Raw genomic sequence first — 16,026 nt, forward strand, 5'->3', positions numbered from 1 at the left:
ACATGCGCTCTTATCCGGCATTGTACAAATATAGCCCATGTCAACCTATTGCACCCATGCAGGTTTTTCTGCATTCCCCCCCCCCCCCCCAAGTGGGTTTGTTCCTAACTTTGCAGTACGGTCTATTTTAGTGCTGTCCCCCTTACCTTTTTTTTGGCCAGGGGCAGTGCTTTGCATATTCAAATAAAATAGTAGATAACTTGGGAGTCTGCAGCCCTCCCCCAAATCCTGATTCCTCTCAGGTACACGTATGTATTAGGAGTCACGGAACAATGTAGGGGAAAAGGAAAGGAGCTGCAATAAAACAATGCAGCCCCACTCACCTAGTTTGGAAGGACCCTCTTTGATCCCCTCACCATCCTGAATCATTGTGTCATGGCCACTTCCCTCCTTGCTTCCCATTCCAGCACTGGTTCTGATCCCAATACCAACCCATGGAGAATTACTCTTTACTGTGTCTGTTTACTGAATGTGTGGGAAGGATTGGACCTGTGTTTTGTTGATGATGTTTGAATTGAGTCTCTTTTACCTCCCAGGTTTTCTGTTGACATGTCTGTCTATAATGTTTGTTTGGGTTTTTGTTCTGTCTTGAATGTGGTCCAAACCACCTTAAAACAGACCTAGTAAAGAGAACAGGGTTAAAATTTCAGAGCTGCTAATGAAGTGGAAACAGAATAAATCAATCCCAGAAAGTTGGGGCGGGGGGAAGAGTACAAACATTTCTATAACTTCACCCTGGAATTGATGTCACATTCCCTTCATACGCCACACTCCCCAGGGCAGGCACTGCCCCAAATATGTCCCAGCATTTGCTGATGCAGGGCTGGCGACTATACTATATCTGCATGGGGGTGCAGAAATCCATTCCTCCCACAACAGCAAATGTCCTGTGCCACTTGCCGCCGCCCCTCCACTCCCCACTTCTCCCCTTTCCCATTGCACCTGTCCAAAACGTGCAGACACAATAGTGACTTCTGGAGACAGCCCCACCCAATTTCCTTACTGAGCCACACTAGCATTACAGCATGGCTCGGCAGGGAAAGCCCTTCGAAGGACGGGGTGGAAGTCAAACACAGAGGCAGGTGTGCTTCCTGCCTCTCATTGGTTAGTTGACAGGATTCTACATTCAGAGTAGAAGTTGGCTGTTATGACAAACGACACCAAGAGACAAACCGCTTTGGATTATTTCTTTTGTGCAGCTACCTTTGGTCAGCACTCTTAACTTCCCAATGGTCCTGGAGCCTGACCTTCAGAACAAAAGTCCCACTGGTAGAATCCACAGAGTGGCTGAGGAGGAGAGTTTGTATGAACACTTTCTCCTCCTTTGGTATTTTACAGTTAAAAGTGTCAACTGAAAAACTTTTTAATTACTGACTTGATGGGAGAGGGTGTTTTAAGAAATATTTCATTTGCTTGGCATATCATCACTGGGTACTGCTTTTGCCAAGTAATAAGCATACCCATTTCCGCAAAGGTTTTCTGCCCTAGGTTCAATGCTGTTGGGAAGCCGGGATTTTACTGCTTCCCCACGAGATTGTGGTGCATTCATGCAGCTCCCCGGGGTTTTCCCTGCTTTGTTGCAAAGTTTTAGGAAAGATCACAGTAAAACCTGGATGGCTGCTGTGAGGGTGGAAAGTTTGGATTTTCCTGCCCACACAGCAGCCATTTCCTTGACTCCTGTCACCATGACAGCCATTTCCTCTCTCTACTAATGGAGGCCTGTATATTTTTGTTTTAAAAAGGCAATTCAATATTGCTATAACAGCATGTGTAACTGGTTCTCTGAACTCCCAGCTTTCATTAAAAAAAAGTCTGTAGGCATTTCAATTGAAGAGATATTAGGAGAAAGATGTAGCTCCACAATGGAAGGAGTTAGAGACTTTTTTTAAAAAAAGTTGGGAATTCAGAGAACCTGTACATGTTTTTATAACAGTATATAGATATGATACTCAATTGAAAAAGTCCCAGTGGCCCAGGGAAAGGGATGGCCACCACCAGGGGATTGTGCAGAGAAGCTGCAGGGAAGCCCCGTTACCACGCGCTGTATCAGCAGATGCAGCAGCAATGGGGAAATCACACAAGCCTGCCCATGTGTGGGAGCCACCCATGAAACTACCAGGTCGGCCACTGGGCTGGAGCCTGTAAGAGGCAAAAGCTGGGAACCTGTTGCTGAGCTGTTCTATTTTGGGTCATATCCTCTCCCCCCACCCACCCTTGTGAGAATGGGAGCAGCTTCTGTGCATGCCAATCTGTGCCAAGAAAGAGTATCTGACCATTTCTAGCACAAAGTGCAAGAGTGATGGGGACATGCAGCATGGAGAAGGAGAGTGTGACCCCCATCCTTGCCCACCTCCACCCTGGTTGCTGCTGCTTCTGCAACAGGGGGGCTGTCTTAGTTCTCATGTGGAAGCAGCCACAGTGGGCTTTATTATTGCATTATTAATGTTATGAGTGCTTGAGGTCTCTAATTCTCCAAGCCAATTGCTTGTAGTATTTGCCTCAATAAACTTGAATTTCACTGTACCCAGATTCTCAGTATTCCTTCCAAGCTGGTAGAGGAGCTTTGCCAGCAGATCCCTTAAAGCTGCCTGTGTGGGGTCCACCACCCCGATTGGGGGGTATTCCTTTAAACCAGGGACAGGACCTAAGTCAGCAGCTCCTTTAGTACAGAAGTGAGAAGCAGCAGAAGGAAAACTTCTTCCATATACTCAGACTAAAGTTGTGTGGATCTTGGGTCAAACTGGACTGTGACACAGATCTAGAACACATGTCTCTTCCTGATCACTCATGGTAATATGCCTGGTCATCTGCTCAATAGTGGCCCACTCTCCAACTAGGCGACCAGATGCAAAGATGATGTAGTTGTGTTTCACATACAGACAAAAGTAAGTCACTTTTACAAGTTTCTTTATGAAATTAAATGTAGCCCCCTCCCATGGGAGGGGAAAGATAGTGCAAGAATGAATCTGTACATGCTTCTGGATTCAGGTGACCGGTCTTTAACCAACTACAGTTAGATGCAGCATCGCTTTCCTTCGGGCTGCTGAGTGCTCACTTCTCTGCAGTACTTTCATATAAGAGTCAGTTGGGGTTTGCCTTCCAACTTCACAGTACCAGGAATACCCCAAATTATGGGATCCAGTCAGTTATGGCTTCTAACTATCTCACTATTATAAGGCAAATCTTTTTCCTGTATCTAAAAGGATTAAATGGGTATTTTTGCCCATGATTTTGAGGTGCAGGTGCTTAAATGCAACCCACCCATACAAACATAGGAGCTCTGCATTCCAATCTTGTAGCACCTTTGTCTTCTCTGCAGACGTCAGCATGGGTGGCACAGCATCCAGTAATACTGATTTTTATGAGTGTCTGGTACATCTTAAATTAATCTTTAGACACTTCTGTGTGGCATATCTTTAGGTGTATAGGCTTACAAATGTTGGTCTTTTGTCGGGAGAAAAATAAACAGGCATCAAGTTAACATCTGACAAGACAGATTACAAACTTTTACAAAATACAGTTATCTGCACTTTTACCATAAATAAACATTAAAAACATTGAGAAAAATTTTCATTGGCCAGAAACTATGGCAAAGTGTTGGTAGAGAGTAAAAGTAATCCAAAGTTAATTTAGGCACATTTCCCCCTAACCTCCCCCCCCCCCATGTACATTAACTCAACTAGATTGTAAAAGTCTTCGTTGTTAGACATGCTTCGGGGTCTGTATTTGATGTTCTGGTTCATCATCAATAGTTGTGTCTTCAGCTAAGGATGGTTAAAGGTGGTTTCCTATGAATGTTATCTGAGTGCCAGCCAGGGATGATCTTTTCTTCGGGATTTCTGTGAATAAAGGGACTGGTGGAAGTGAGAGGAAGGGAATTGCTCACCCCAGCAAAGTGTATAAACAGCAGCAATATTGACCCAGTGTTCTCAACAAACACCAAGCAGGCAAAGGGGACTGCTCACTTTCTCATCATTTCTGCCTGGCTGAAACTGAAAGCAAACACCATTCCTTAGGGGAGGCACAGCCCAAGATGAATGTGACAAACTGAGGAAGATTTAAAAAAGGAAAGGGGAAGGAGGTTCAGACTCCAGTCTCTTGCTTTCTCTTCTGGGTGTTCAAAAGAATGTGCAGGGTTGATGACTCGTTTTCAAAAAGAAAGAGAGCATGAGAGACACACGCACACACACACACAACAAAAATGGTCCATGTCATCGTCTACACTTGAGCCCTTTCAGTCTGGCAGAGAAAATAAGGAAATAAAGGGTAGGTGCTGTCCCTCTGAAAGCCAGGAGGGGGAGCTAGTGCTTAGTTTTGCAGGGCTTGATGCATAAAGTGCTTTCTCAGAAGGTCTTCAGGCACAGGACAGCTGCTTCCGGCTATTTTCGAAATGGAGCCAGCCTGCTGATGTTCTGCCAGAAGTTTGAAGGCTTGCGCTTGGGCTCTGCCAGCATGAAGACTTGTTGCTGGGGGAGGTTTGTAGGCAAGGTAGGGTGCTTCTGGCGCATCAGGAAGTCATAGTACGTCCTGGTGACCACTGTTAAAACAAGGAAGTGAGCACGCTGAGTCACCGATAGGCATTTCCCGCACACTGGTTGGTGAAACTGACGCTCAACTGGACGGTTGCTATTGTTGCTTCTTAAAATCCAACTTCATAAAGACTTTTTAAAAAGCTATTTCAGACTCCGTTGGTGGAATAAAGCTTATTAAGAGATGCGGTCTTAAGTTTGTGCATATTGTTTTTAACAAATGTCCACTGGACTGCCTCGGCAGTGCTGAAGTAGTCCTGTGTCTCTAGGGTGCCTTGATCGGCTGGGAAAACTACCCACTCCAATCCAACGGGGTCGTTCATTAACAGGGATGGGTTAGGGTTAGTCATGTCATAAAATGGATAGTTTCAGGTTGGTAGCCGTGTAGGTCTGCATGAGAAGAGCAAGATTCGTGTCCAGTAGCACCTTAGAGACCAACAGAATTTCCAGGGTAGAAGCTTTTGAGTGTCACAGCTCCCTTTGTCAGATACAAGGGACAAAGGGAGCTTTGACTCTTGAAAGCTTCTACCCTGGAAATCTTGTTGGTCTGTAAGGTGCCGCTTGACTCAAAACTTTATGATAAAATGGACTTGACCATGGAGTTGGAGACAACATTACTGAGGATGTTTTCAGTCACTGGTTCCCACTATTATGGGGCTGGAACGATCTTTAACATATTCTCATCCAGCCTATATTTTAAGAATATTCATGTATTTCATTTTACCATGTTTCTACAGAGGCACAGGCTGGTGTAGTTCCCTATTGCTGCTATGGCTGCTGATCCTACCCAGCAGCAACAGGCCTTCCAAATGGGAGGTTTCCTGGCATCTTCCCTGCCCCATTCCCCCAGCAGCCACCATCTTCCCCTCACTGTGCCAATGGGGCTTTTCCAGGTTTTTTTTTTCTTTTCAAAAAACACTGACAATTGAATATTGTTATAATGTTGTAACAACTTGTGTATCAGGTTTGCTGAATTCCAAGCTCTGGTTTTTTTTTTTTTAAAGTGAGTCTCTAACCTCTTCCCCTATAGATATATGCATAATATATTCCCCCTTATATTGGCACAACAACTTGGCTAAAACTTACTTTTTAAAAAACGAAAGCTCGGAATTCACAGAACCTGATACACAGGTTGTTATAACAGTACAATGATAGTCAACTGCCAATTTTTTAAAGTCCTTTGCGGGGGGGGGGGAGAATGGCTGCTGTGCAGAGGAGAGAAGGGGGAATGGCTACCATGTAGGTGGGAGCAGGAAAATCCAGATTTCCCCACTTCCCAGCATAATTGATCCTGAGGCAAATAATCCACGCAAAAAAGGTCTGTTAATGCTTCGCTATTTACTTCTGATAAAGCAAAAAAAAAAAAAAAAGTGTGGGTAGGCCAGGAAACAATGTGCTCGAGATCATGTACAGCACTAGAAATATCACACACCAGCACTGCCACGTCAGAGCCTTGAGCATCTGTTTCAGAACGCAGTTTCCACCAAAACGTTCCTGTTCACCTACCCTCTTAACTAAGGGCTTGGTTTTTAAATACTATTTTAGTCTGGAAACTTATTTTAAGCTGTCAGTTGTCTGTTTTTATGGTCTATATTTTTATGCTGGGCTTTTTTTAATGCTGGACTTTAATTATTTTTTATTTTGTAAGCTGCCTCAGGAAAGGCAGCATGGTATCGCCCAATCTCGTCAGATCTTGGAGACTAAGCAGGGTCAGTACTTGGAAGGGAGACCACCAAGGAAGGCTGTGCAGAGGAAGACAATGGCAAACCAACTCTGTTTCTCATTTGTCTTGAAAGCCCATTGCTGGGTTTGCCATAAGCCAACTGCACTTTACACACATACATAAGCTGCCTCAGGAAGGTTCCTGGAGAGGCAACCTAAAAAAAATTCTAATAAATAAATGTTTTGATGCTTGAGCAATGTACTCTTCATGTGCGTTATGTTGTTTTGAACAGATTCATTAAAAACCAGATTGTTTTGGGTACCGTATATACTCGAGTATATACGCAGGGAAGGGGCCGCCACCACCGCCTGCCTGCGCGCCTAGAGCCCAGTCAGGTAAGCCTGCGGGGGGAGGGGGTGCATTTCCCCCTCGGCTTATACGTAGGTGCCTAATTTTTCCCCATTTTTGGGGTGAAATTAGGTAACTCGGCTTATACTCAGCTTATACTGTGTCTTTCAGTGCATAGCAGGAGATGAAAGGCACCTATACTCATCATTAATGTCAGAGTATAGGCTTGCATTTCAGTTTGACCTATCCTATTTTAGTGGCACTGCAATTTTGTGGAAGCTAGCATCTTATGCTATTAAAACAAAATCCAGATTCATATTTTTTGCAGACAATATAGGTATGTACTAAAATGCAAGAAGATCCCAACAGCCTTTTGATTGCTGTGCAGCTACAGAGGCTGAAGGGGTCAGCCTTCGTGGTCCCAGCTTTAAGGGCAAGGGCAAAAGATGGGCAGCAGAGCAGCAATCGCTGAATCTTGTGCCTTGCACAGGCACAATACTGCTGTCCACGTGACCCCCCCCCCCGTGTGTTGACTGAATGTGCAAGGAGGAACAGTGGGTCGGGGGGGGGGGTATGAGCATGCTGGCCATGCCCTCCCCGATTCAGCACAATATCTTGGTTGTCTGCATGGTCCAAATGTGTGGCAGAAGTGTCTGTGTGTACACCTCTCTCCCAGGCCTGGGGATGCTGCTTTCTGAACATTGCCAATCGGGGGCGGGGGGGGGGGAACGTATGCTCAGACACTTCCTCCATGAGTAAATGCCATGCTCACGAGCTGAAGATCACAGGGAGGGGGTGGGGGGCAGGATGTTCCTGTTCCTCCCCTGTGTATTCAGTAAATGCACGGAGGGGTTGTGTGTAGAGAGCTAACTGGGGAGCTGAATGGCACTTGTATTGGGGACCTGGCCATAATACAACGATGTGTTTCCCTGCCATAAAGCACAGCCAGAGGCTCTGCTCTGTTTACCTGGGTCAGGTCTGCAGCTCACTTCACCTGAGGCCACAGAGGCTCATTTGTGCCACTACAGCAAGCTACACAGGTTTGGACTGTGGCTTACAGAACCTGATTATTCGAAGTATTCTTATTTTCCCATGTTGTTGTGCTATGACTGCAGGGGGGCAGGGAGTGTGTGAAAAACAAGGAAGAAAGCTATCCCGGTTACCTTTTGGTTTTCCAGTCTGGTTCTGTTTGCTGGCGTTAAGCATAGCTTGTTTCTTCTGAACCTCAGTGATGGAAAAACCTTGAGGATGAAAGAGAATTCGTTAACCAACTCTTAGGAACACTTTTTCCTCGTACGGGGGTGGGGGGTGGAATCAAGTGAAAAATCCCAATTACTCCAGCAGATTGATTCTATGCATACTTTCTCAGAATTAAGTGTATGAGGCTGGATTTCAAATAAGCATGCAGAGGATTACAGCCCTAGGTAGATGGTGATTTTGCAATCTTAGCTAGCAGGGAGGAAAAGATATAGGCATGTCTAGAGAATTTTCACAAAGGAAGGAGGGGTGATTTTTGACATACACACCCCATGGCAGACTCCTCGTGCTGTTCCTGGGGGTCCCCTGTACCCTAAGAGTAGCACTTTGGGGAGAGCATTTTGGACTGCAGTGAGAGGGGGAAGTCACACAACAGATGGAAATTCCTTCTGCCTAAGGAAACCAACTGGTGGATCCAAGCCATAAATTGCAAGGCAAAACCCAGAATTATTCTGGCTCAAGCTACACAAGCAATGGACTCCACAATCACTCAATGGATCCATGCAGCAGCTCCTTGTATTATGTCTACATCATAGGCCTCTTTGAGCAGCCGCCTGTTTTCAAAAAGATGTTTCTTCGTTGCCAGAGCGACCAAGATGCTGTACAGGTGATGCAACCTCAGTGCTGGGCTACATTTTACACTGGCCAAGATTAGTGGAGTGGCAGGATTAGTGCCCAACAGAATTAGGCACTGGGAGGGGGAAAGACACGTGGGAATGGGATGAAGGGAGGTAGACTAGACTTGTCCAAGAGGGCTTAGCAATCTGGGTCTAAAAGAAGGAGAAGGGAGTATCTCAATTAAAGGGGCAAGGAATGGAATGCTGATCCGGGTGCTAGAGTAGCATGTCAGAAGTCATGTGCTCCCAGGTAAACTTAGCGGAATCCCAGGCCCAGCTGGCAGCTTCAGGTCAATGCATTAATAAGACTAGGAAGACTGGACAGAACACATGGCCTAGCAGTAACACACAAGACCACATACAGTCTTTGATTTGCTACATCAATAGTGTAGTGGGAGCACGTTGAAAATTTAGATCAAGGTGGGATGGGTAAGATGTTTCAAGGGGGAAGAGTTCTAGCTGCACCATAGGTGGGAAGTGCCACAAGTAACACTTTCCTTCTGACTGTGCTTACCCGTTTCCTGGTCGAGCTGAACCTGCTTCCTTTCATTCTCAAATGCCTTGAACCAACGCTGCTTCTGTTCGGGCTTTTTTGCGCAGAACAAGTGGACTTCCTCTGTGTCCTTACAGTGCAACTTGAATGCATTTTTTACAGTGATATTGAAGTCTTTATCTTTGCCGTCTTCCACATCCAGGATCTCCATGTTGTCCATGCTGATTCGGCTCTTATAGTACAGGATATCGCGTCGCAGGAGATCCTAAAAGAAAAAAACAAACAATGGGTCTTGACACACAGCTTTTCTGATGTATTATCACCCTGCCAAAAAGACACTGGGGTTACCATGCACATGTTACAAACTAGCACCTACAAACTGCTTAATAAGATTTACATCTCTTACATACATGTGCAAAAGTCCATTTGTTGCAGTGTTTGGAAATACTGTCGTTTATGAGGAGGGCAAATACATCTAATTCTTTAACCTACATGTTGTACATCCTGAAAGGCAAACTAAACAATTTGACATGACTTCAGAGCTCCTTCCCACATCACACGTCCTTGTGACATAGAAAACATCTGTTCAATTAATGGCAAAGCTGCTAACAATATCTGGGAAAAGTCATGAGCAATATTAACAGCCTTCAGCTGTCACAGAGGGTCCTTCCTGTTATGTGATTTTTTTAAAATAAAAAACGACATATTTAGGCAATGAAATCAAGCAAATAGATATAGCAAAGTGTTCCAGTAAATTCAACATTTTCTCATTACACAAAATGGTACAACTACAGATCTTACACAATGTAGAGTAAGACTAATAGATTTTCTTGACCTTCCAAAATGAAGTCAATACAAAATTATGTGACATAAGTCATTTATGCAGGGGACGTTTGTGTTTGGTTTGCTGCACAGTTTTCTGATCTGAATTTTCAACCATCATATGCATGAGGGCTTCTCCCCCCAACCCAAAGAAATTCCAGGAGTACCTTGTGATCAATTATGTACCCCCAGTGAATCACGGAACTTCTGAGTCCATCCCCCTGAAAACGTAGCCTTGTTGCAGTTAACTTGGAGGGGGTGGGTCAACTCTTACTGCTCCCTGTCTGTGCATGTGCTTTTGCAAAGCTTGGTATTCCTCCCTCCTTTCTTCAACAGCTCCCTGCCAGGAGCCACTTTCCAGCCTCTCTTTAGTTAGTGTCTTCCTGCACATTTCATGAAGTTTTCACTCCCTCTTTTGTGCTTTGAGGGAAAGGGTCTGATGGGAGGGAGAAGCCCGAATGGGCATGGGGAGAGAAAACCAAAGTTAAGACTATGCATGGAAATGGCAGGGATTTGCCTTGCTCTTGCCTTGAAGCAGAATTTAAATTCATTATAAAACAGCATCATAGAACTGCAGGGGAAGAACGAGGCGGGAGTGAAGTGACTTCTAAAGGTTGGTAAAATCATGAATAATGCAAAGGAAGCCTTGAAGCAGTCCAGCAGGGATTGTAAGCTAAATACCCCTGCATAAATGGCCTTGGTAGTGTCTTGTTAAGTCCACAGCAAGTTCACTTGAACATGTTACACAAGCATCTTATTTATGCATTTATTTACAGAATTTGTGTCATATTTTCTGCTTGAGGTGGCTTACAAGTATAAACAATATCATAAAATCAACATAAACTATCACAATAAAACAAGCCATTAAAAACAGCATAGAACAACCACTGAGCACCTTAAAATATCCATAAAACAACTAAAATGGTAAAGCTTCTTGTCAAGAACCTCCAATCTAGGGGGCTCTTGTTATGGGTCAGGCAGTGTTCAAAATTAACAAAACACCTGGGGTGCAAGTCCTTGCACCTCAGTAAGGTAGCTGCCACCAGTCCCTTTCTCTAACCCAAATAGCCAGAAGCCAAGAGACAGACTTCCAACCTTCCTGGGTTTGACAAAAGAAAGTCATCCCTGTGAGGTAGGCCACCTGTGGTGTGAGTTCCCCCAATTAATTATCTGGTAGGTATAGCCCTTTGATCAAGGTACTGAAATTAGATTGAAGCCACCTGAAGACAGAAAAACTGCACAAATATAATGAAAGGAATGTATTAAATTGGGCAAGAATATTTCTAAGAGAACAAAAGCAAGTGAGGTGTTTAAAATAAAAAATCCTACAGCAAATAGCATTAGCTAAACAGTAAAACATTAATTCAAGGAACAAGACACAAATTTCAAGGTTCGAAATTCAAGATGTTACCCATCAAAGGTCCATGGAATCATCCATGTATCCAAGAACAAAACTGAATTGAAAATGCAATATTTTTAAGCCCATAAGATGCTGAGTTGGCTAGGGCCCTTAACCAATCAGTCTTTGGTTGATGATCCTAACTAAATGCATCAGCTTGTTATTGACCAGGTTATTGAAGGGGTCATCATGAGTTAAAAGTGGGAAGTCTTCTCTGCAGCTAAGAACCTCCCATTCTCTCCCATGTGACAGACTTTAATTTCTCTGTTAATTAAATGGAGTCTGTAGTGAAAAACTGACAACCTGAGAGGGAGTCAGTGTAAAAATCACCAAGCTCCCCACACCTGGAGTTCTTATCTCCGTTGCTAATAATTGCAGCTGGCTAAATTTCAAGCAATGACATTGCAATTATTTTCCTCTTTGTGAACTTTTTCCCATGTAGGAAGAGCCTAAATCAGAGAACAAATGTTTGAAAAAAAATCAGAATAAGAAACTTAAGGGGCTCAGTTTCTTTACACTCCTTAGTTAAAAGCCTGGGTAGAAAGAATTTGGCCTGGTGCTTGAAAGACTGTATGGGAAGTACCAGATGATCCTCAAGGGGGAGGGGCATTCCAAAAGCAAGGTGCTACAGCTGACAAGGCCTGGTCTCTAGTTACTACCCATCTTCCATCACTGATGATGGGAAAACTTCCCCAGATTCAATTCCAGATTAGAAACTGAGTTAATGAGCATCGTGGACTGTAATCCACATGGTGGAGCCAGTGTGGTGTAGTGGTTAAGAGTGGTGGTTTGGAGCGGTGGACTCTGATCTGGAGAACTGGGTTTGATTCCCCACTCCTCCACATGAGCAGCGGAGGCTAATCTGGTGAGCTGGATTTGTTTCCCCACTCTTACACACGAAGCCAGCTGGGTGACCTTGGCAAGTCACAGCTCTGTTAGAGCTCTCTCAGCCCCACCTACCTTACAGAGTGTCTGTTATGGGGAGGGGAAGGTGATTGTAAGCCGGTTTGAGTCTCCCTTAAGAGGTAGAGAAAGTCAGCATATAAAACCATCTCTTCTTCTTCTGATCGTCAATTTATACCTGAAGGCAAGTATTATGAGTGACTTTGTCCCCCCAAAATTAATTAAATACAATTTACAGCTTTTGTAGAAAATGTCTAATTTGCATCCTGATTTTCTCCAGAGGTCAGCTTCTTTCTTCCTTTCTAGCTTGGGCAAAACCAACTTGTATAGATCAGATTTCAGCTGGAAATCCCGCTACACTGGAAGAAAATGTCTTGAGACTTAGATTGTTGTTCTAGAATGAACTGACTGTCACTTCTACTGTGAAGGTAGGGCTGCCAGGCCACCCCACCATGGTGGATGGCCTCCTGCCAGAAGCCTTATTTACCCAGTGATGCTCTGTATGGTTTCTCTATTAATCAACATCCTACTTCTAGCCATGTACTTTGCAAAGATGTTTCCATTTACACGCCTGATCAGTAACACACGTTGGGGCTGGCAATGGTAGAAATTCTTGCATCCTGCCAGCTGTTAACCAGGTATGAAAATGAAATTTGTTTGAAGCTGTCATTCCCAAATGCCTTTTGAAAGCCAGATGGTCTTTGCTGAACTCAAATCCTCCATCATCCCTGTTAAGTCTTTTTCAGATATCTGGTAAGTGGTAAGCTGGTTCTGCCAAACATAATGCCAATTCAAACAGCTGGCATAAAGAAGATATTCTCCAAAAAGTGGGGAAACGGTTGACTAAACATGACTGGCAATTCTTCAAGGAGATAGAGGGGGGAAATGTGACTGCAATCACACAATCTATACTAACTGGGGTACAATCATCAAACAATATATTCCAGGTGCCAAGAGAACAGATTTGTCACATTTGTTTGCTACAGCATCAATATAACACAAAGTGGTATGAGATTCAGTGGGCATCTCAACACTTCGCCATGCCAACTTCTTTCAACTACAATTTACAGAATTCTCCCCATGATCTCTCTCTCTAGCTTCATCTGAAGGAACTTCCACTATTTTTAAAAAACCTTCCCTTCTAAATTTATTTTATTTAGTTTATTAGATTTATATCCCACACTTTTCTGACTATAGTCTGGCTCAGGGCAGATAAACAACCAAAATAATACAATCAGTTTAAAATAACATACAATATAACATATAAACTATAATTAAAATGGTTACTAATTTTAAAGTTCCAGTTAGTGCCCTTAACATTAAATAACAATGACGGTATAACCAGTCAAGGAGGGGGGAGGGAGGGGAAGGAAAGGCAGAAACAAAAATACCAAAAAAACAACTGAGGAAATGGAAATAAGGGTAGAGGTAGGGAGGGCAGCTAAGATGTATCTGTTGCTGTCCTCAACCATAGGCTGTGGAATTCAGCCAAGTCCTGCAGGGCCCGGTTCTTTCTTGATAGAGTTCTACTAGGCTGGTTGAGGACAGCCAGATGCTTTTTGGGCCAGGGACCACCAGTAGGTTATTACTAGCTGAGTGTAACGCTCTTTGGGGGGTATTGGGAGAGCCAGTCCCACAGCTATGATGGTCCCAGACCAGGAGTCGGCAAGCTCATTAGTCAAAAGAGCCAAATATCAACAGTACAACGATTGAGATTTCTTTTGAGAGCCAAATTTCTTAAACTTAAACTATATAGGTAGGTACACTTTTTATTAACTTAATACACTTTAATTAAAGTTTTAAGAATTAAACTATAGGAAAAGTTGAGGGCAGCAGGAAAAGAGGAAGACCCAACAAGAGATGGATTGACTCAATAAAGGAAGCCACAGCCCTCAATTTGCAAGATCTGAGCAAGGCTGTCAAAGATAGGACATTTTGGAAGACTTTCATTCATAGGGTCGCCATGAGTCGGAAGCGACTTGACGGCACTTAACACACACACACAAACTATAGGCACACTGAATAAAACTTGATATCATACTTAATAATCTTATTTATTGATAAAAATTAAATTGTAAGTAAGGTATTCCCCTCCATGGGTGGAAGTTCTTCTGTCTGTGGATATGCTCCAGTAGATCCAAGCCAAAGCCTGATGTTTCGATGTCCCTTGAAAACTCAGGGAAGAGATTATACAACATTAAGTTTAGTCTTCACTGCAGTCCTATGAACTCCTTCATTTGCCTTCCCGAACTCTTCGTATCCACAAGAACCTTACACAGTTCTAAAGAATGTTTACCTGGCTAACTGAATATACCAAATATATGAGAAAAGCTGCCAGCTCCTCCGCATCAAGTACAGCCTCTCCTTTTAAGTATCCTTGATTACGCAAGATTTCCATGGCAACCGAGTGTATTTGATGCCTACACTTGCATCAGTTGCATCCTTCTGGAATAAACCCCTTCAGTGATCTTGCAGCAACGATTCCAGATTCTTTGAGCACATGGGTTGCCTACATTTTTCAATATACTTTCCCAAAGACTTGAAAAAGCTTATTTGGAGACTGTTGACAACATTTGAGACACTGATACTGAACAGATAAACTTATTGTAAAGGTATTATTTCAACTTTATACAAATTTTTTAAAGATCTCTCCTTTGGCTCCTTTGTATACTAAGAAGAGGCAGAGAGAAATCTATTCTAATATCTCTGAGGATGACTGGACATCTATTTGGAAGATGTCTCCTCTTAAAGCAGCTTCTACCATCATTAAAGAACTAACTTATAAAATCAGTGGTATCTCACGCCCTCTCGTCTTAATTCATATCATACCAGGGCACTCAGGTCTATACTGGAAAGGCTGTGGCAACCCAGCTAATTTTCTGCACTGCTGGTGGACATGCCCAAAAGTTAGTTTATTTTGGGACAAGATCTTGCAAGAGATAGAATTAATCATGCAATACAAAGTCCCTCATGATGCCTTAATCGTCTTATTGAAAAATTTGATATAGAACAACTCTCTACCCAAAAAAGGGGAACTGATTTCGATTCTGCTACTGGCAGCAAAATTTCTGATTGCCTGATACTGGTAAAAAACTAAGATGCCTTTCACTGGGCAGTGGTATGAGAAGGTGTGGAATCTTTTAATTTTAGATAAGATATCTTCACAATTCAAAGTAGCAAATATCTTTCTCTACAAACCTTTTAAATAGATGGAGAAGGGGGCATCATGAAGTAAACAATGCCTACGAAACTATCATATGATTTACATTTATTAAGTTCTGCTAAGTGATACAACAAATAGAATGATTTCTGTAAAAAGCACCAATGTATAATGGACCAAGTATTGGAACATATCTCGACTGTACTAGTATAGCCTACTGTTGTTGTATTTTTATTTTTTGTTATTGTTGATATTATAAACTAAACTTAAAATAAAGAGTTATAAATATTAAAAAAAGCTTATTTGGATGTGAAATGCTCCATGTTGGCTTAAGAGATGAAGAGTAAAGGTGGAGGGGCTTCAGGAGTCCTATGGTGCTCCCAGTGACATCAATAGGGTTGTAATAGGGTTGTAAGCAATCAAAATTTGGTTTAGGATAGCCTAAGTTATTCCCCGCCCTGACCTGGATGGCCCAGGCTAGCCTGATCTCGTCAGATCTCAGAAGCTAAGCAGGCTCAGCCCTGGTTAGTATTTGGATGGGAGACCATCAAGGAATACCAGGGCTGCTGTGCAGAGGAAGGCACTGGCAAACCACCTCTTTTAGTCTCTTGCCATGAAAACCCAAAAAGGGGTGGCCATAAGTCAGCTGCGACTTGACGGCACTTTACATACACACACGAGTTATTCCCCAGTTTATCAGCAAATTGTTTGGTTTATCTGGGCCTGAATGTGATACAAGGTAGGGAAGGGAACTTGCCCAACTGTAGTAGGTACCAGATCTCCTGATGGGACAGATGGTTATTGAATGTTGTTTTTCCCCATTCCTTTCAAGTTG

At 43.2% G+C, this 16,026-nt stretch overlaps 1 protein-coding gene across 2 annotated transcripts in view; it reads right to left on the bottom strand.

The window, feature by feature from the left end:
- Positions 1–4,224: 4,224 nt before the first annotated feature.
- The window catches only part of ARHGEF4 (Rho guanine nucleotide exchange factor 4), a 129,305-nt gene continuing 117,503 nt past the window's right edge, over positions 4,225–16,026 (bottom strand). Inside the window, exons 8-10 of one of the 2 annotated variants that reach the window (XM_056849595.1) lie at positions 8,929–9,172; positions 7,704–7,781; positions 4,225–4,537 (exon numbers count right to left, since the gene is read on the bottom strand). In XM_056849595.1, coding sequence (XP_056705573.1) covers positions 4,380–4,537; positions 7,704–7,781; positions 8,929–9,172 — 480 coding nt within the window. In that variant the 3' untranslated portion in view covers positions 4,225–4,379. The remainder of the gene's footprint in view (positions 4,538–7,703; positions 7,782–8,928; positions 9,173–16,026) is intronic. The other variant, XM_056849594.1, reaches the window with a different exon arrangement.

This window comes from Euleptes europaea, chromosome 5 (assembly GCF_029931775.1).
Source record: "Euleptes europaea isolate rEulEur1 chromosome 5, rEulEur1.hap1, whole genome shotgun sequence".
NCBI lineage: Eukaryota > Metazoa > Chordata > Lepidosauria > Squamata > Sphaerodactylidae > Euleptes > Euleptes europaea.